The sequence below is a fragment of the Camponotus vicinus genome, unplaced genomic scaffold, assembly GCF_025532165.1.
Source record: "Camponotus vicinus isolate PSW18456_S1 unplaced genomic scaffold, iyCamVici1.0 SCAF_13, whole genome shotgun sequence".
Lineage (NCBI taxonomy): Eukaryota > Metazoa > Arthropoda > Insecta > Hymenoptera > Formicidae > Camponotus > Camponotus vicinus.
This window is the reverse complement of record NW_028141949.1, coordinates 4,752,713-4,775,525: the sequence shown is the minus strand read 5'-3', so window position 1 is coordinate 4,775,525 and position 22,813 is coordinate 4,752,713. Positions and strand designations below refer to the sequence as shown.

Here is a 22,813-nt window from a genome sequence, read left to right as displayed (position 1 = left end):
TTTATTAAAAATATATTTGATTGTACGTGTATCCTTTAGCGTTTTTTATTTTTTTTATTTAAACATTTTAATAAATATGATTACGCTATATCATTTCTTAATTTGACGCAACAATGTTATCAGCGGCATAACTCTGGATTTATCATAGTACTCGAATAAAGATTATAAGTATAAAGATCAAATATCGAATGCGTCAACGCATATTGCCGGATATGCCGCTCGTATGCCGGGGCATCGTTTAAAGGGGCGCACGTGCAGGGCGCTGATGCGTGCGTCGCGCGATGGTGTCAGGTGTCGCATTTGCGAGCCGAACGACGGCGTAACGTAACCTCTTATATTAACTTTAGACTCGAGCGAAATTGCCGGATTCATTCGTCGCATCGATCTCTTCTTCTGACGCGCGACGACGATTGACGAGTATGTCATGTCTCGAATCGTTGACATTGCACGACGATTCGACTAGCGTGCGATAATCTCGTAAACGCGGTGCACGTAACGCAAGGGCGACGACAACACACGCATCCGTCGCGAGGAATGGCCTCTCCGAAGCGCGGAATGCGATGAACCAGTTATGTTGCCCTCCACCGGTTATTTTAAAACGATAAATTGCCCGTTTTATGACAGCGGATCGTGCGATCGACCCTATTGCCATTTCAAACATGCTAGACGAGGTAAGAACGTGCGACCTCAAGATCCTCTTCAGCGCTCGCGACGTAGCTTAAGCTATTTAATCTGTCTGTAAAACATATTCCGCAAGTTGTTTTTTGTCCTAATTGAATGAAATTGTTCAACGTTGAAAGCTGTCAAATTGTAATTGTTGAGATCTCGGTTGGGTTGGTAGATCCTTTGTCCATTTCCTTTGTCTATAGTATTAACAAAGATGATTGAGAAACTGATGTTTTCTCTGACGCATCATGTTATGTACATTGTACATTATGTACATCATGTACATCATGTGACGTATCATGTTTTAATAAAGACTTGTATCTCTATTTATTCAATATCATATTTTTACATTTTTACATATATATTGCTTTATGTATCTGAGAGTCAAATTTTATGTACTTGGAAATTTAAAATCTGATTCTTAATAATGAAAATTTCTTAAATATATAAAACTTATTGTACAAAAAATTAAAGATACCAATACTTTGACGAATTATTAGTTGTTTTATCAAATAATAATTGTAAATGAATAAAAGCTAATGTATAATTTACACAGAAGATGCGGGAAGCACAGCAGGAATGGCTGGGGTGGTGGAGGCCCAGGCGGCGGGGCAAGCACAGGAGGACAAATCTGCCGATGTCATAGCTTCGAATCCTGATATGTTACAACATTTAGTGACAGAAGCTGTAAAAAAAGTACTTGCGGATCAGGAAGTCACAGATACAGAGAAAGTTTCACAGAACATTGTCTCTCAAGTAGTGGAAGGACTCAAACCAACCCTAGGCTCTGGTTCTGCTGCCCCTTTATGCAGTGCTACATCAAATATAGTAGGAAAGCATATTACAATTCCAACGCCCATTACAAAGCCAGTTGCATGTGTTTACAATCCAACCCCGATAGCGGAATTGAAAAAGCGACACATACCTGTGGTTTCATATATGCCAACCAGGGAAAGTAGAGTGGCTGTGAAGCGTAAATTCTCGCCGGAAAGGATTAAACCATGGTTAAATATTCAGGAACAGGAATCCAGCAGCTCTCAATCATCTGAAATTACATATAAACCTACTGCAATAGTCAATTCAACCGATCAAGATACTGTACAGAGTTACATACCAACAATTAAATCAGATTCATCCTCATCAAATTCGTATGATGACAGTAACTCGAATGATTATCAGTCTAAATTTAAGGAAATATACCATCCAAAATCTAAGAAAAGGCGGGAGGAATATGTTCCTAAAAATGTTAAGGCGCCATTAAAAACAGTTCAACAATTAAATCATGCTACTTTGAATCAATTTGAATCAGAATTTGATATGATAGATGAGCTTCTTACTACTGATCACACTGCTTCTAATACATTAGAACAAGCTAAAACATCAGCCAGTGAGGATTCTCAAGATTATTCTTTGGATATTGAACCTAAATTTTCTGATGATGAATCTATAGAAGACATATCTAATAATGAATATAATGCAAACATTAAAAAAGCTGAGCAAATAGAAGATGTGAATGAAAAGGAGAAGGAAAATTTGCAACATGCAAGAGCTGATACTATAGATAAACAAACAAGCAATAAAGACAAAAAAATGCATAATAATCACTATGATACTAAAACGGGTGATACAAAAAGTAGTGATAGATCTAAACATAAAACTGACACAAGTAAATTATCACAGAAAAAAGAGGAAAGTACAAAAGAGAGTACTGATAAGGAGAAAGAAAGACACAGAAGTCATGGTAAAAGCAAGAAAAGAGATAGAGAAGATCATCATAGTTCTAGGAGGAGAGACAAAGAAAAATCTCGACATGAATCAGATTCCAGAGATAGGCATCGTCCTTCCTCTAGTAGAGATAAAGATAGGAAAAAAAGCAATCGTGATAATAAAGACTCTTCGCATCGAAATAGAGAACATTCCGATTCGCGAAGACATAGGCATACTTCTCCAAAGAGAGATCGAAACAATCATCATAAATCTAGCCGGCATGATAAACATAAATCAAGATCAAATTCATCGAATTCTATATCAAATAAACATACATCCAGCAGAAGCGATAGAAAGCATCATTTGGAATCGAATCGAAGATATAATGATTCTTCTAAAAAATCCAGCAAACATAAAGAAAATAGTAGCGAAAGGAATTCATCTGATAGTTCTGATAGTCCTGCAGATAGTATTCATTCTTTTATGGACGGGGAAAATTTGGAACACATGGACGAAGAAATTTTAGAATTATCAGATTCTGATCATGATGTACAAGAAGAATGCCTAAGAATATTTCAGGTAAATTTTTATATAAATATTTACATATTACATTTATATATTATATACTTATGATATTAGAAATAATCTTTCAGAAATAATCTTTCAGAATCTATTTAATATGCAATCTGTTCAACACATTTATCTTCTTTTATTATTTTTTGTAGTATTCTGGATTTGCATTTTAATTAATTAAAATATGTACATGTTACAAAACTTATGTGATAAAATTTATATGATAAAAATAAAAAATTCTATATTAATAAAAAAAAATGTAATTTAATTGTTTTTACTTAGTGCATTAGATGAACTTTATATTTACATTTATTGTTTATTGTTTACATTTAATTATTTTTAAGGAATATCAAGCCTCTGATCATCCAAAATTAGTATCAGTTAAAAAATCTTTAAAAGAAGAAACCGAAGACGTGGAAGAAATTGGTAAGAAAAGAGTCGCGCATCCTTCAGCAGCTACAAGTGTCACTAGACACTTAGGTCCTAGTCAGCCACCAAAAAAGCTCATAACACCACAACAGAAAATGTACGAGCGATGGCGTTTGATGAGAGAAGCAGCGACTCGAAAGGCCGCAGAGAAGGCGACAGCTGATATGAAGACTCAAGTTACATCTGCGTCAGCATCTTCAAGTAATTTACATAAAGAGCATATCGAGACCATCTCATCAACAAGCAATAGCGATCTGCAATCGAATGTGAATGGCAAGTTAAAAATAACATAGCAATTAAATTATAGTTTTATGTTTTATTTTTGAATGAATATTTCTTTTATTAATGTTTTATAATGTATATTATAGGTCGTATTAGAATCGCTCATGTTCCATATGCACAATCTCTTGCAATGGAAAAGAAAAAGGTAGTAGTAACAGCAGGAAATTGCGAGAACAAAGAAATAAATAACAAAACAATAGCGCAAACTACAAAGGGCAGTGTACGCGTCGCTCACATTCCGCAAATAGTAAGTATTTAATTAGAAACTGTTAAGTATTCCAATATAATTTAATTACATAAATCCTGTCCACATACATTACATATTCATTAAAATTCTATTTGTATACAGGTACCTCAACTAATACGTCCAGAACCGCTTCAAGTCGCTACTCAGAAGTTTCCCTTAAATGTTCGGCAGTATTATATTAATATGATGCACGATATATGCGTGCAAATTTATACGAACGGTGAGGATGCAGCGCAACGCGCCGTTAAAGAGGAATTCGCATGTCACGAAAAATGTAAGGCGCTTGCTGTATATAAAAATTCGTGTATGCTGGCGGCTCATAGACTGAGGAAAGAAGTCGATCAAAATAAATCGAATGAAAAGTCCGTTGGATTAAACTGTGGTATGGTATCTCACGAAGCCATGCTTGCTGGCAAATCAAAGGGCTCTTGGAGCATAGTCAAGAGTAAAAAGAGTGTGGTAGATTTTAAAGGACCTGCGCTTTACAATATGCTCAAGAAATGGATCATGACAGAGCAGCAGCTCAGAGATAATGGATTTCCACGTAGACATCCAGATGGTACAAAGGTAAAAAAGAAAAAATCTTAAATAATAAAGTAAATAAAAGAATTAGTGCAATTTATTAGAACTAAGAATGAAAAAAGAAGAAATAATATATCGTACAATTACAACCTCTTCAAAAAATGGCGTTTTATCTATAATAAAATATGTCCTACACTTTACAGGGGCGAGCAAAGGTGTATGTAACTAATGCACGGAACCAAACTGTTTTGTCAAAAGTGCCTAATGAAAGAATATGTAGCCGATGTGGCCAAGCATACATGGTAGATAAACAGGGCTTTGCTGTACAGCAACAAAATTGTATATATCACTGGGGAAGGAAGTTTACAATTAAAGGTGAAGGCAAGTATAGTTGTTGTCAGCAATATGGATCAGCTACTGGTTGCTGTGATGCAAAGACACACGTATGGGATTACACAGATTATGAAAATCTTCGTGGTTATGTTAGAACTTTATCAAAAGGTAAGATATTTTTAGTTTCTTATATTTTTCTTATATATCCAAGTGCAGTGTATTATATATTAATTTCTTGCATTTTGTATCCATAAAAACAAAGATGTTTCTATGGACGAACAAGGTGTTTATGCACTTGATTGTGAAATGTGTTATACTACACATGGTTTAGAATTGACGAGAGTGACAGTGATTGATGAAGATTGTAACGTAATATATGAAACGTTAGTCAAACCACAAAATTCGATAATTGATTATAACACAAGGTAAATGATAATAAAATCTAAAATTGATTAAATATATATTTATATATGTTGTTTAAAAATATCAATATTTATATGTGTGACAACTAATTTTTTATGTTATGGTAGATTCTCAGGGATTACAGAAGAAGATATGAAAAACGTGACGACGACTATATTAGATGTACAAGCTACACTTCTTACAATGTTTTCGGACAAAACAATTCTGGTGGGTCATAGCCTTGAAAGCGATTTTAAAGCTTTGAGGCTACTTCATGATACCGTTGTGGATACCAGCGTTATGTTTCCGCATAAAAATGGATATCCACAAAAACGGGCATTGAAAAATCTCTGTTCTGAATATCTCAGAAAACTGATACAAAATGACAGTAGGTGCAATCTTTTATATCTAAAAGGAAAGAAAAGTGTTTAAAAGGGAGAGAATATATATAATAAGATCTAATAATAATTTGTATTTTAGTTGGTGGTCATGACAGTAAAGAAGATGCCGTCGCTTGCATGGAGTTAATTCGTTGGAAAGTGAAGGAAGCAGCGAAATTACAATAACAATGTTTCACTTACAGTTTATTACGAACATCGTGCGACTATTGCTGTAAGACTACAGCTCGTATTATTGCGCATACTTTACTGCCGTATGTATGTGTATCATATTTTCTTATGTATAAATATGTAATATACATGTAATGTAATATACATTTATTGTGTCGATTTAAGATTTCTTTTCACATTAAATTCGAGATCGTACATAGTTGATAAGATCACACATCCGCGACATCAATCTTGTGACATTTATATGCAAATCATGAACAACTGATAATAGATGGATGTAAAGGATTTCGATATATACATCACGATATTTCGATTAATATTTTTATACTCCGTTATATTATTGCTTATTTATATTTTATAGCATTAAAAGAACGAGATACGTTGCATCTGTTTATTTATTAACCCAACCTTGCACAATATAGGTGTATTTCAAGGATCTGTAATAAATCAACATATATATATATATATATAAAAGTAGACATATATACATATACATATATATTAGTAATATTGCATGTTTGACTCGAGGGAAACAAATATATTAATTTTTTTTGCAATTGAGTTTTTGAATCACACAAATATGATTGACACCTATGTATCATGCAAACGTGCTTTTATGGATAATTGCTATAATCATAATAAATAGCGTTGTAATAAAAAAGTATCTCAGGGCTTTGTGGAAATGTATTATTATGTATCGTGATGATGCATACATATTTTTGTGATATTAATCTAGCAATTACGATATTAACAACAGTTATGACTGTTACTAATATATAGCTGTTTGATATTTATAATTTAGGAATAAAATATAATTTATTGAAAGCAATTTAGAAACAAATTGAAAGATGATAATGTTGCAATAAGTGTTGAAGAGAAATGGTAAATGTGTGTATTAATTATTAAAAATAATTATGAATAATTAATTTTAGTTGTGTATTATATATATACATACACACACATATGTACATACTATATATATATAATATGTATGTGTGTATTTATTTATAATCTCGTCTAAGAGTTTGTATTAAATTTATATATAATTTATATGCATATAATATTAGAAAAAGTCTCTTTTAAAAGGAACAAAGAATCAAAATAATATAATGTAAATTTTACATGACACAATCTATTTCTTTCGATATTTAAAGTATTCTGCTATATGTACTAAATAAATATACAATCGTTGCATAAAAGAAAGCTAGAACATTTTCTTTCACATTTTATTTTTTTTTCTCTTTATACATATTTTACAAAATTTACATTTCGATGAGATCTACATTAAAGTATTTCTCAATTATATTATGCTGCTCGATGATTTCGTGTTTAATAATTAAAAGCATAATTCCAGTTAGACATTCGGATATCATTGCGCAATTATCACTGCACTATATCACACTCGTCATAAAACTCGTGCGATTCATGCCGCAATTGACTATAGATATCGCTATCGTGTGTTTACGAAATTGATTGTTACGATGCAAAGAGAGTGCCTATCTTCTTTTCTTTTAATATATTTCAACATATATATAATGTAGACAGGAACATATTTCCGAAGTACACTGTGTGTGCTCGATTTCTCCGTTAAAATATCCAGTTCTATTGTTTATAAGATACAATTTAACACGCAATATTGTATATAAAATATTTCTCTTTTTCTTTATTTTCGTTATTATATTGTCTGTATGTTTGTCATTCTAGTTTATATGAGAATTAAACGCTATACTTTAGATTACAGACAATACTTAAAGACGATTATGTTTCTTGAGATACATCGAGACAAGAGTTTATGATCCGGCAGCATCGTTCTTCCTTGCGATATCAGTTTCCTTTACAAGTAGAATAAAAGATGATTTAAAATATATATGTCGTTTCCACTTTTATTTGTAAAAGTCAGCTCTGTACAAGGGATCCTATATTCCAACTTTTTACATACAAAATACTTTATGTATCCGTCCTCAAATTGCAATTAATTATTATTGTCTGCGTTTTTAGCACGTTCCCTTCCATAATACAATTATTGTGCTCGTTAGAAATAATAGACGTATATAAAAAAAGAAAAGGGGTATATTTCACATTATAAAATGAAACGAATGACATTCACTACGGCGTCACGAGCAATAGACGATCAATAAAGGCCGTTTAAAGTACTCGATTGCATAACAAAACACATGCATATGGCTAAGAGAATTTATGTTCGCAAATATGCGAGCATATATTTTCGTATTTTACTTAATCTCGCAATATCTCCTTTGTGGTATTGGTAACATTTGTGGAGTGACTATCGCGAATCGAGATGAATGAAATAATTCGATATTATGAATGACAAAATGAATTAATGAATAATGAATTAATGCTAATCGTGTAAAACGCAACTGTAATGTATCATGTTATATCTTTTTTTTTCTCATACAAGAATACATCGTGCTATCATAATCGGATCGCAATTAAACGCAGTTTGCTACAAAATACATGTGTCAAAAGAAGTGCATGTCCTTTCGGTGGAATCGAGTATCTCTGCTAGAGTTGCATTTATTTTATAGCAATTCTAGGCAATAGTAAAGCGATATTAATACTGAACATGCGAAAGGCGATATCGTCTTGGATATAAATCCCTTTTCCTATCACATAGACTAAATATTAGTCCCCGACACGATGCCTAGCATACGTAATGTACATATAAAATACGTACATTATACACAGTAATATGTACACGGAAATATAACGACGTTTTCTCTTTTCGCTCTCCTTTTTTATAGAATATTGTAATTTACAATACTATATTAGTATAATACTCACATAAATTGATAAATGTATCGAATGAAATTAATCTTGACCGAAGAGTAGCTGTGAAATCTCTTTATCTTTGAACATAAAGAAATGTGTTGTACTACGTGTCGTAATCAATGTGTGAATTAAATTACTCGCACGATGTGTGAGATAATTGCCAACTGGACATTAACTAAATGTATATTTTACATTGCTGAATACACTCGTTCTTCTTTTCTCGAAGAGATGCTATTCTATCGTGCATAATTTTACTAATAATAAGATTCACACATATATCATCATCTCTGCACCTTTTTCGTAAAATTTGCAATGATATCATGATATTTGATTAATCGAAAAATTTTGGATTATATTTTCTTAACAACTGCGCATTCGTTTTTACATCAATTTGAATTATTGTGTTCTTTCAAGTCGCAAATCTGCATAATTTTCTTTTTTTATATATAAGTTACGGTACATCCATGTATGCAAAATTGAATTCATTTAAAATACATTTTGAAAATACATTTACTTGACCAAGTGATAATACTAGTGAGCACAAAACCATCATCGATCATTCTGTCACACGAGATTTCGTGTGATTTTCCTGGCTCTCGAACTTGATGATGACTCGCTCATCGACTCAATTTTTGATGCATTTAATTTTTTAAACGATTATTTTCATAGAAACACAAGAAACACTTTGAATATTTTTAACGAATAATTTCGAAAATTAGAAAAAATGAGGATTGCTTATCTGCACAAGGAAGACTAAGTTCTGATTAACTGCAAAAGTTAAGATAGTTTATACAGAGTATACTTATACTTTAGAATCGAGCAAATTCGAGAGCTTCTAAAGCTTCCAAAAATAGATCGCATGGCAATTTCTAAATACTTATCTAAATTTCGTCGTATACGAAGGCAACTATTCGAAGACACATGCGCAATTGGTAATATGATTACAAGTATTTTTTTTTTATTTACGTGTGCCTAATGGAAGAACCAGAATTCTCGCTGAGCTCAAAAAAATGAATGACAGTCTACAGAATTATATATTAAATTTTTAGTGCAATTTTCGCGATTGCAATTTAATATATATTTTTGTAGACTCTATTCCCCCACTCTATATTCAGAAAATATGAAAATCTTTGCTTTAATTTTTTTTCCTTATAGTCCACGAGAATTTTGTGTCCTTGAATTTCAAAATATATCTAAGTTCTGGAATTAGGATCAAAGTCTTAGGCTTTGAATTACGCTCGGGAAATATTTCGCCAAATATATATTACTGAAAAATTCGTTCGCAAAATTATTGTTATCATTTAGTAAATATAATTAATTTAATACTATGAATTATCTTTATATTATCGGCCGTTTTTGAAAAAATTAATTCTTGAATTTTAGGCTTAAACTTTGAAGATAACGTTATTTGCAAAAATTCAATCGTTTTTCAATTTTTATATTCGACGAATTAATTTGCCACTATCTATCTCGTGTTATTTTTTAATATATTAGTAGCTATAATCTGGCATACCAACCTTTGTAATCTTCTGATATATTAGTACCTAATTAAAACCTGAGTATGTCCGCTCGGTTTGACAAGGTATTAACGATCCGTTACTTTTATTTTGCATATATCAGAAATTTATTAGTTATCAAATATTAAGATATCGGACAAGATTCTGTCGAAAATAATTCGACGAATAAGTTTTCGCAAAATATAAAGAGGGAATCTTCATATATTTGATGATTATTCTTAATTTCTTGACAAAAGGCGAAATAAAAAGGTGACGAATTGTTAATACTTTGTCAATAAATACTGCGACCGTCCATTCTTCTGAAAACTCATCGGCGGACTGGCAAATCGAAGATAGCGTTCGGTGGAATATACTTTCAGACGACCACAGCCTCGTAGGAATGCCCTTTCGATCCGACAGCTCTAACTTGTGCCCGCCGGGAAACATTATACAATTTATGACTTCCTGAAAAAAATGTAATATATTTCATTCGAGTATCCATAAATCGTTTTACTGATATAAATCGAAGCACTAAACAATTAATGTTTCTCAGATATTATGACTGTGTTTCGAAATTTACTGCCTAGTATTTGAAATCTAGAATATATACGTAACGTGATCTATAGATTTATATTGGCAGTGAATTTTAGAACGCAGTATATCTGGAAATTTAAAAATAAGTTAGAGAAATTTTATATATGTAAATGATGTAATTTTTTCTTGATTGATATCTCTGATATAATTAGATCATTACACATAATGCGATTAATATATTTATAAATTCTTAGAAATATAATAATTTTTCGATAAATTTTCTAATTATGCGTACAAGTGATAATTAACATGCTAATTACCATGATCGTCGTTAACTGCATTCATAGCCACACAAAAATTAGTCTTACTACGTTCAGGGCGCGTCGAAATCTTGATCTCCGACCAGGTACAGAAATTGAAAGGCAATCGCAAGCAGACTGATCCCGAGCAAATCACCCATCGAGGTTAGATATGGAATCGCCGAGTTATCGGGATCGATTTTTCGCTTCCACATCCAGTGAATCATTATATAGGCGATATAGAGGAGTGCCGCGACCTGCAACATCGCCGCGCAGAGGTAAACGAAGACGAAGAGCGGCGTCATCGACGTATTGCCATCTTTCATATAGTTGATCAGATAAATGAAGATGATGTGGCCCGGTATCACCATCGCCATCAAGACTCTCGTCGTCCTGGCGTGCGTACCTGAAGAAAAGAACTAACGGTGAAGAAATATTCTGAGAAAAAATGTTTTTCGATTATTTATCGAGGAATGAAGAGATACCTTTCCCGAAGAAATTAGCGATAGGAGTAATAAATATGACGGGATGCGTAAGTCCTGGTGGAATTAGAAGCGTGCCAAGTTCGGCTTGTTTATGAAGTGCCGTTGATATTCTGCTGGCTTGAACGGCCACCAGATTCCCGCCGACACCATTGATAACCGGTTGAAATACCGTCAGATTTTCAAAACGCGACACCATGAACTCCAATATGAGACCGCCACAACTGTGTAGAAAATTTCTGTGTTAGACTGAGCTTTACTTGAAGTATGATACAGGTGGCAGTAGGCCTTTGGTAGATAACACATTATCCATTAGCAAACTCTAAGAATGAGCAGTGATTTCTCTATTTTTACCTGCTGATTAACATAGCCACCATAACTGGCGTCCAACCAAAATAGAGCACGTCGTTAGTGTATTTATTTTTCTTGGCAATCCATACCCAGAGCGGTGTTACAAGGACATAGCAAGCTATGACGAGGGGCGCTACCCAATCTTGTTTGTCTATAGATTCGTACAGTACGGTGGCAATCCAAGAGAGAAGTGCCAAGGAGGTGATATCGCCGAGACTGGCGGCTATCGGCGTGGCCACATTATCCGGATTGATATGGCAATGACGGGAGAAGACGATTACGCCCGCAGTAATAAGGCCCAAAACAAAGGAAGCAAGGGATGCAGTGACCAGACTGCTGGCACATAGCAGATAGGCGTGATCCAGGGAGACCGTGCCGTTGCGAAAGGCACCCATCACGATCGCCACCACGGAACCCAGGAAGCCCACCACTATTGCTTGACACTATAAAATTGAGGAAAATTTTATTTTTATACCAACAAAAACTTGCGTTGAAACAGAAAGATTCTCTTGTTTATTTCTTTTTCTAATATTCGTTTTAATGGAGAAGCGTGAATGGCATTCTAATTGAAAATGCAAGACCTTTGACAAGTCATAATAAAATTTAATAATATTTAATTTATAAGATAGATATATATTTAGAATGCTGTGGAAAAAATAAAAAAATGGTGAGATATATGTTAAAGAAAACTGTAAAATTTGATATAGTATGATTTTTTATATTTTCTATAATGTGTTTTTTTATATTTTCTATAGGAAGAATTTTCTGATTTTATACAGAAATATATATTAACTTATCTTATGTAGATAGATAAAGATTCACGATATGGAAACACACATATCGTTTAAAGCATGATGTTTTATGAAGTAACCAGCTATGTGTCGTGCACGAAAGATCATACGGCAAACAGTCGACTTCTCGAAGGCCAAATAAAATCGTGGCGCCAATGTGATAAGACAGCCAGAGAACATAATTCAATTTGCTAAATCGAACGGCTAGGAAAAACATTGCTTATTTTCTCAGAATCGTGTTGCCGGCTCATTTAACAATTAACTGTTAATCATAGGTCAAATTATCGCATCACATCATAGTATCCTCTGGCAATTTACGATATCCAGGATGCATAAGCAATGACGAATCGTTTCGTTAATTGACAAATAGCAGCGATTTGTTAAAATGTGCGAATTTAATTTATTATTAATTAGCAAAGTTACAAGAATTTCATGCCATTGATTTACTGATGGAAATTCGTGAGACTGAACTTGAATTTAAAAAAATACGTAAAGCGTACATTTGCGAATGTATTTACGATACTAGATGATAAGGAATCGGATGATTAATAGCGCAAAATTTTTCCGCGCGTTTTGTCGCATAATTGTTAAATAAGAAGCTTGAGATCTATCAAAGAACCCAAACATCGATTAAAACGAAGCAGTAGAAGTTTTAAGAGAAAAACACACGGCATCGAATTAAATCAATATGTATTTTGCAATGTATTCGATGGAATTAAGTTATGACTTTTTCAAATGACGAATGGTAAATATCGGCGTTTAATTATAGAACATCTAGTTAAAACCAGTTTCGCTAAAGTAAAGTCTGAACCTAAACGTGAAAGGATTGATGAACTATATCTTGTTACATTAAGCATTATACATTAGATTATACCTTATAAGGATGCAAATCTATTTGACAGATATTCTGTATTTAATTTGCATGTATTAATCGTAATTAAGATTGCCAGTTGTTAATATCAAAGAATTAGTTAGCAACGAATAGTTAGCGAAATTATTGCAATTACAGAATTACATCATTACAGAATTATTCTTAAATTTGTGATTGAATCACTGATTATTCTTACTTGTATTAAGACGAGATTCCCAACGATCATATGCCATTGCTCTTTCGGCATATCCATATGTCCGAGATTCGCTTGAGTAGAAAGACGTGATGCTAGAGTCATTTCTAAATTACCCTTCAATCCTAAAAGTGCTGGTACGAGAATCATGAGCTCGTTGACTTCTTCGAAGACTACCCAGTGCTGTAAGCAAACGAAATAAAAATTTATTAATAATATAAAATCAAAATTAAGCTAATTTAAAGTAGATTTCTTTTTAGATAGAAGAGAAAGACTAATGAATAAATAGATAAAATATATAAATGGATCTAAAGATTTAATGGATCTAAAGATTTTGCCAAGATCTCTAATTTTAAGATTACGTAAATTTATATTCCCAAATATTTTCCATTCCTATTCTAAGGTGTTTAATCTATTCCAAAAGTAAAAAGAAGAAAAAAAATTATAATAGATTTATCAAGAGATTGCAAGCTGGATGATTAGTTTAATAAAAATATTATGGATGTTATTAACATCGTGTCTCGTAAAATATTTTTTGGTAGAGAGGGGATAGAAGAAAGGAAGAGAAAAAGAATCCGCATGATAGATATGTGAATTCTGTTCGTACTTGGACTAGATCGAGAACTAATCCGGCGCCCACCATGCCCAGACCGGCGATAAGAAAAGGTATGAAGACCTGGATGGTAATCGCCAAGTACGACTCGAGTGGTTCATTCTCATCGGCCGCACCGTAGATTTTACTCTCGGCAACGACATCCGGTAACCGACCGCTATCGGTGCCCTCGTCGAAGATGGTCACCTCGAAACAATCCTCGGTGTTGTGTCCACTAATAGTGGAATTCGCTGTAGTCGCCTGTCCATTAGTATTGGTGTCTTTTGATTCGGAGGTGGTTTGTGAACGGCCATCGATTGGTGTCATCTTGTGGGAGTTCTGTTTCTCCGGAAGCAAGGGCTCCTTACATTGCTCACTGTCGACAGAAAAACAGATTTCCGTTGCGTTGATGTCGAATAGATGCAATGTCGAGAATATTTATTAGCCCTTTGTTCAAGAGATAAAATCGGAGTATTGTGATTTAAAGTAATACTTTTCAAGTATTACTTTAAATCACGATTCGAACGAAATCGACAAATGTGATTCTACGATTTAGTAATAGAATAATAAATATTACATTGTGATTATGCAGAACACTCGTCTTTCTGATTTCGAGCCACAAATAAAGACAATTAAATAGAAAATTGACAAATCTAAAACAGTTTTTGATAGAAGTTTTCGCAACTATCCAATTTATCATAACTTAATAATATTATTTTATTTCTAAAAATCATATATTGCAATTTTTATTTATTGCTCGATTTGATGCGATAATTATCGCGCCAAATTATTTCGTAGTCGAAGGATTAAGACTGCATGATAATGAAGTACATATAGTTCGGATGATGAAAAGATAAAAACTAAAGTCTGAATTAAATGATGCAATTAAATGATGAATGAACGAATGTGATTAATTAATGGCGCATGTTAAATGCATAAGCGCGTAAATCCACAATTAATTCTATCGTGTGATTTCATGCGTGATTCCGTCGAACACCGTCACCCATTTCTTAATCGTCCATGCGTGTCGTTGCGTTTTACACGAAATTTTGATTCGAAACTCTTAATTCTCATTAGAGATACGTGAAGAGCACGGGATATTTTCTGCACAATATTTTTCAACATACTTTTCGAACTTGATGCCGGTATTGGCAGTCTGGGACGGTTGTGACTTGTCGGGCGGCACTCGTACCGGATGTTGATGCACCTGGCCCTCTATCATCTTCCTACTGAGGGCTGTATGAAACTCTTTGCCGCGAATATGTATCCATTCTTCTTTGAGAATGATAAGACTCGCGCCGCCGACAACAACGACGGCGACGGCGACGATGGTGATGACGACGACGACGACGATGACGACAACAATTGTATTTCAGGACGCAAATAACGTAAATTACGTAATTATACCGGGGAGACAGTCACTATCTTTCTTCTCTCTTTCGATTAGATGTTCTGAAGAACTGCTGTCGGCTAATCACGGCGAAAATCAAAATATGAATCATCCAGCGATGTGCCAAAGAAAGGTAACTGACCTCTTCCTGTGGAGGATCACTGTTAAAGAATCGTCATATTAATCTAATCGCAAGTTTAGCAGATCACGTGGAATACTAATTAGAATTCCATAAATTTATTATTTGAGAAGATTCAAAGCTTAATGATAGTGTGCAAGGATATTAAATTAATAATAATAATATATAATTGCCTAATTTTAGAGAAAATTGATACCTTCAAAATCACATAATCTTCAATGTATCAAAGCGACATATTTACTGAATTATTTCTCACAGAGACACACACATTTATCACAATAATTTTACATTATTTTAGAGATTCCCTATCAATGATTCTTTCTTATTAATGAATTAATTCTTTCAGTGAGAATCAATCCTGTATTGTTGATTTATTTTATTTATGTATCTAAATTTTTTATCTACGCGAGACATTATGAAACAGTCTCATGATATATATTAAAATTCCTCGAGTACATAATTCCGTGATTTGCGTTGGATTTGTGAATAAAATTATCGCATATATCAAGCAGATGATATCACGAATAAATATTTTATATATGCCACGTGTGCCGCTAATTATCTAACATGTTCAATTTTTTCTTGCTTGAATTACATCTCGAAACAAGTTGATAATATATTTTGAAATATTATTGTCGTGAATGCATTATATTAATTATATGTAATAAGTTGCGTGGATAATGAATAACTATACATTTTAATAAGTCATTCGCAATACAAGGATTAATTTAATTTTCTTCATCTAGTAAGAATGATGATCCAACTGATTGATTTTTACGCGATTTGACTATCAATATCCGAAATCTGAAATGGACGCGCTTCGATGTTGTCATTAATGAGATCATCACGATGATAATGATAACGATGTTCAACCGCGTGGCAATTTTACTCGTGGAAATTGAGATTGTAAACTGTTTAATCAAGACCACATTGTGCGGCTGATCGATTAAAAAGGTAACTTTGCTTTTACGAGTACAAGTGTAACTGATTGTGAGACATCAATATCTTCAGCCAACTAATATGGTATTATGAATTAAAAAGAATGAATAAATTTTATTTTATATTAAATCTTATATTATTTTATATTAAATTATGATATTTATAAATGTATAATAAGTATAGATTTTATTTATTTCGAAACTGAATATTTAATTGTCTGGAACAAGGATTGGTTTTAAAATTGTTGAATTCTTTCTGTTTCTTCTGATTGCTGTGCCTCTTTACTCATTCATATATGATATAAAAAATTTAAGAATCTGCAATTCCCTTCCTCTACCAATTCTATTTATCGATATATTAATCGATATACTTTTAAGACATTTAATTTTCTTTCTAATTTTCCCATCACATTAAAATGAAAAAAGATCTGGGACAAATGATATTGATACAATTAGGCTGCAATATCCGATAAAGATCAATGAGTGTCGCGAACTGCCTGATGATCAATCGCGCGATTGCATTTGATATTTATTGTCTGATCAGCTGCTCGCTTTGCGTCATGCATCGATCGCACAGCTAGGTCTGAAAAGCATTTCGTCACGCAAATTACACGAGTTCTTGTAACCTTAACCTACGCACAATCAAGTCAAAGAACCTCGACAGAGTTCTCTGTCGCTTATCTGCATCTTGCGTTCATCGTCGTTTTTTGAATCAACAATGAGCAGATAGAGCGGTCGATTACACACGAATAATATATTCCCGCGAATGTGCAAACTGGATTTTTGCACGCGTGTTTTCGTTTGGAACGCTTTTAATCGATTTGGCACGATTTCGACTTTGAAAAAAACGTTCAAAAATTCATAAGGTTTATCGCTGACTATCTTGCATCTGCGATACCGGCTATCTATTCCGAACACACATTTTTCGCCTCGTGCAATCAAATCCAAATATCGACGTAACACCCTTAAAAGAGAAAATCACGATGTTTGCAAGAAGCTGAAAGATCTTAAAAGAATACAGAATCTAATTCATTCTTTAACATCGTAAAGAAATCAATTAAAATTTAATTTTTTAAGGATTCATATTTTTCTAAATTTTTTTTAAAAGATGGATGGAACTGAACTATTCAATCACTCATAATCTCTATTTGATTTTCTTAAACTCAAAGAAATTTACTGCACGCATAATTGTTACATTCTATTCATGACATAAAACTTTTAGACATTTTTGAAACTTCCATCCAAATTTGTTGAATATTAATCCGTGGAAATCGTTGAACAAAAAAAGCTCACAATCCGTCGCAAAAATAAATATTTTCTCGCTAAAACATCTTGTTAGAGTAACAAATTTCGACTATGGATAGCTTTTTCGTCCCTTCCGCCCATACCTGATTCTTCAGGCGTGGTCCAGACGGACCCCCGATGATTCCTAAGTACAAGACCCACCGTTGGACCCCCTTCAGTGTCACAGGTCGCTGATCGCCGGTTTTGGTGACCGGTGATCGGTTCTTCGGCACGAGATCAGCCTACGTCGAGCATCTGATGGCGGTCACCCGGTGGCCTGGTGCGAGGCCGTCTCACGCTGCGGTTACATCGCGACTGATCGTGATCGTGCATCGTGCCCGCGTGTATGCATGCCTCCTTAAAACTAGTTTGGGGACACATGTGTCTTTGTGTGTGCGCGTGTATGTATACGTCGGTGGCGCGCCGGACGGAGCAGACGCATGTTTATCGATCCGAGCCACTTTCCAGTCAGTCCGCAAACTCCTCGATGCTATTCTGGTATCTGTACGCCAATAGCGAAACCCTATCGTCATTCTCAGATGTCTGGAAGGGTCGTCTTCGTGCTTGAAATCCCAACGTGACGTCACTGGGAACGATCTATCGTCGACAGTTGCGTCATCAGTTCCGATACATTTAAATCGCGTTGTGTTATTGATAATTTATTACGTTTTTTGTGTGGATTTGTCAATATTTTAGTCATCATTTCCTATCAAAAAGAGCCACCGCGCTGGAAATTCTAGTGACGTCGTCTTGAAATGTTCCATCGTGAGCACTTATTACCTCGTCGTTTCGATGCAATTTGCACTCTGTTATTATAATTCTTCTTTTATAGTTTGTTGTTATTTTCCTTAGTAATCTGTCAGATTCGTTTTTAAAAAAACATTTCTTCAAAATCATTTTAATGACTTCGTCTTCTATATTGTTGGAAATTGATTTGAGCTGATCAATACTTTCTCTCTTATCATCTTCCTTGCATATCCTTAAGATATGCATAGGATCTTTTTTCAAAAATTATTTCTAAAAATTTTTAAATGCATGTGATATAATGTGACGAACAATATTCGATATCTTCCCTTGCGAGTGACGTCACACATGTGGCGGTTACACAAACATCGCTTACGTCATCAATCATCAGCTGATACATATAGAAATTTCTGGCTCATTCATGAATTTACGCGCGAGTAACACAATCGCCTTCATTTCGCATAATTTTCGCGATTTGCTTTTATGTGCTGTATAATTCAATGATAACATTAATTCATCTCAATAATATTCCGTGAATTTTTGTGTTCCGAGTTCATTAAAGCGTTATATTAAACTTATACTAATTCAGTAATCGATTAATATCACATAGACTGTAAAACAATATCGAACAAACTTTTCGTTTGCTACAAATAAGTTTTCCAATTATAACCGATTATCAATAAAGTAATTAGAACGTGTCTCTAATATTATACTTTTACTTATGATTTCTTATAATTGTCATAATTTTTTAATTTCTTTTTATTTTATTTATTTCGTGCATGTTTTATTTAGTTTTACAAATACAATTATGAGTTTATAAAATTTTTAATGATTTTTAAAATTTGATTTGCAATTACACACATATAATATACATTACAATACCGCGTGTCGAAGTCCAGTTGTCCAGTTGATACAAATGCAAAAGTTGTCGATGACTATCTTTCAACTGCAACGTTCGTATTCAATGCTTTATGTACGGTAACTTCCGCCAACGTGTGGAGATTGCTATTGATTTTCTAAATTTATCCGATAATACTCCTGAGAGAGTAAAGATAGCTCGTTAAGTATACTTTTACGTAATATACTTTTACACTCAATACACAGGCTTACTTATATTTTCTTCCCTTTAATTATATTATAATTCTATAATTATAAGATAGCAGAATTTAAAAAAAGGAAAGGCATCATTATATATACATGCATTAATATGTGTAAAAGTGTTTTAACATTCCGCATATGTTTTTACGCTTTCTATAAAATTAGACTGAATTTCTTCAAGAATTCGCGATTACGTCTTTTTAGATAAGATTCTAGATTGAGAAACACTTTCACGATTGTTAAGTTAGTGTGCTGTATATTTCTATTACGTTTTATAATATCCTTGTTTCGTCATATTTCTTTTTTCCTTTTAATTCCGATTTTATGCGCAATATCGTGTTAGCACTACGTCGATAAAATGTGTTGACCATGAACGCGATAGGAAAAAAGTATATACATAATTGCATAATACATAAATACAATCGATTGCTTGATAACTTATGTAAACAATTTGAATTCTCATAAGCAATTTACCGATTAAATTAACGAGTTGATGTAATAAATTTGAATGAAATTATACTGAAAAAAAAAATGTATATTATAGCTTGAACTACTCTCTAAAAGTGAATCAGTGTATTATCACTGTAATCAGTGCTGTACTTATAACTGCTTGTAATCAGTGAGTATTTACTGTTTTTCAGTGATAATACACTGATTCAGTCTAGTGAAAGTAGTATACACTGATTCACTTTTAGAGAGTACGTGATTCAATTCTCTCTTCAGAGAAAGATGACATTTCTCTTATTATGTTTTACGAAAAGATTGAAATTACAATCTCTATCGATCTAAGTGCTGCATTTGTCATTCAGCGTAATCCTATTTAAAGTGGAGCGGAAAAATTCGCTTATAACAGTCAGTCGGTCAATGACGCGCGAATAGGATTCACTGGCCCGTCTATGACCGTATCCTGTGTAGGAGCAGCACTCTGACCGTTCGTGACACGACAATTTGTATTCTGGTAACTTGAGGATTAGGTCACACTTATATAGTCTCGTTTTTCTAATTATTACTCCGCTGAAACGTTAGTATTTCCTGTTCGTACAAGCTCTTTTGACGTTAAAGATGCACGCGAATTGAATCACGAATGAAGAAAAAAAAATAACGAAAGCGATACTCAACGATTAATCAATGTCATCAGAGAATAAATCAGAGTCAAATTATCAGAGAATAAATAAAATTTTTGAGAAATTATTAAAAAAAACTTTAAAGCCGTATAATAATAATGCAGTAAAAAATAAAATTGTTTAAAAATCTATTTTTCTAACTTTTAGTTGAAATTTAAACTTTGCATATTTGAGATCGACGGAAAAGCTGATTATATCATTTAAGAAAGTTATCGTTTAAAATAACGTAGAAACTGCGATCAAATCGGTAAGTGCTAAAAACTTGGTGACCGCAAATCTCTAATGACATCATTAATGATGTCGCGACTGTGCAATTCGCACCTTGATGAATAACAGTCGGTTATTTCATGGAAAACGTGACAGATTGATATGTTTGCGTGTCTAATTATGTCAATCCTAACTAATGCGTACGGTATCAAGTAGTGATAAGCTTACAGAATACTACTCACTTGAAGTGTCGATTCGTGATCACTTCGATCAACAAGGCGAAGATGTACATCATCGAGATCCAGTAATTGACACGATCGACTACGTTGTTAATGATACAATTACTCTTCGAGATCATATTACGGTTCGATCAAGTTTCTTTCTCGTGATTGAATATCGTTCTTTGGTTACTCTTGATTTTATATCTGTCTAAATTTCACAACTATTCACTTCATCAAGAAATTCATTGAGAAATTCGTTCATTCAATGAAGCTATTCTCCTCGCGATTTTGTCTCGCACTGCGAAATTCGCAATCAAGTTGATAGCGATGTTCTATCGAGCAATGCAATGGACAATCGTGCTTTTGTATATTTATTGCAGACACGATTCGAACACGATATCTTATATCCAACAATAATGAGGTCAATAATGTCTTGCGGTTGCAAGGGCAGAAACATTATTAATAATATTTCTATGTGTATTCGATCGTTTGTACGTTATCGATTATGTTATCGTCTATTTGTTAAACAATTTCGAACAATCATAATGTGTCATTGTAATTGTTCGGATAATTTTTTCATTATCAACCTTATGTGTGGTAGCGTAAAGCATACTAATTTTATAAATATATTTAAATGGAATGTAAAAGTGAACAATGGTCGAGAATTTTTTATTTTATAATATAAATTATTTAAAAAACAAAACTTTAATTTTTACCATTTTTTAATTTAACGATCCAAGTATGATGCACAAGTCTTACTTTATTGAAGTCAATTTGCAATTGATTCATCGATTTTAATCATATATTTGTACCTCAGTTCGTCAAAGGCTCTTCATTTATAATTTTAAGATTTTCAATGCCTTTTTTGATATATTCTTGACTTCTTCTTTCTCTATGATTCTTTCTATGACGTTTTCTTTTCTTTCTTAAAAAGGGAATAATGATATTCTGGAGGTCTAATATTCTGATCGCTATATATCACACTTTTTAAAATATTATTGGGTTCTTTTGCAGAAGACATTTTTTAACTCGATCTCTACTTCCTTCGTAAGCGTAGGTTTAGATCATATCCGATTTAAAGCGATATAAATTGCTTGCACACGCATACCTTTCGTGGTTCCTTTTAAAGCGCCGATTACGTAAGGTCCGCTCTTGACTCGACAAAGGTCGACATTGAAACCGGACCGAATGAACCGTGTAACTAGAACACATTCAAATACGCGATGATTTTCCCCGGCAATTTCAATAAAACAGCGTATACCCACGTGTAATTTAGTTGCGCGCGTAGATTCTCTTGTCTGTATAAATAAAGACATCAGATTTTACCTGAACTATCCCGAATTTTACCTGATTTATCTTGTTAGGTCAGTATGTCACTCTCTTTTTATTCATTAGTCAATGCATTATAGACACATGCGTTATAAATATGAAAAAATAATACGTTACATTTACATTAATGTTACATATTTGCAATTACATATAATTTTTGCCATAAATTTCACATGACTAATTGTATTAATTTAACGCTAGGATATTTCT

The 22,813-nt window shown here is 33.3% G+C and overlaps 2 protein-coding genes across 11 annotated transcripts in view; one reads left to right on the top strand and one right to left on the bottom strand.

Moving 5' to 3' along the window:
• Positions 1-282: 282 nt before the first annotated feature.
• LOC145964024 (uncharacterized) lies at positions 283-6,114 on the top strand. The gene is made up of 9 exons (XM_083086385.1): positions 283-671; positions 1,223-2,952; positions 3,291-3,648; positions 3,744-3,904; positions 4,007-4,471; positions 4,630-4,927; positions 5,022-5,184; positions 5,290-5,549; positions 5,642-6,114. The coding sequence occupies exons 1-9, from the start codon at positions 572-574 to the stop codon at positions 5,725-5,727; spliced, it is 3,621 nt and encodes a 1,206-aa protein (XP_082942511.1). The 5' UTR covers positions 283-571; the 3' UTR covers positions 5,728-6,114.
• An 828-nt stretch (positions 6,115-6,942) lies between these two features.
• LOC145964644 (solute carrier family 41 member 1-like) overlaps positions 6,943-22,813 on the bottom strand; it is a 21,828-nt gene continuing 5,957 nt past the window's right edge. For 3 of the 10 annotated variants that reach the window (XR_014436524.1, XR_014436527.1, XR_014436526.1), the window contains 7 exons: positions 15,257-15,680; positions 14,145-14,505; positions 13,541-13,720; positions 11,686-12,125; positions 11,335-11,555; positions 10,871-11,255; positions 6,943-10,481 (listed from right to left, as the gene is read on the bottom strand). Coding sequence is in view for 1 of the 10 variants with exons in the window: in XM_083087634.1 (XP_082943760.1) it covers positions 10,924-11,255; positions 11,335-11,555; positions 11,686-12,125; positions 13,541-13,720; positions 14,145-14,505; positions 15,257-15,351 (1,629 nt within the window). In the remaining 9 variants the exon portion in view is untranslated. Of the gene's footprint in view, positions 10,482-10,870; positions 11,256-11,334; positions 11,556-11,685; positions 12,126-13,540; positions 13,721-14,144; positions 14,506-15,256; positions 15,681-17,984; positions 19,749-22,382; positions 22,476-22,813 lie in introns of those variants that run through there. The other 7 variants (XR_014436528.1, XR_014436529.1, XR_014436531.1 and 4 more) reach the window with 5 other exon arrangements.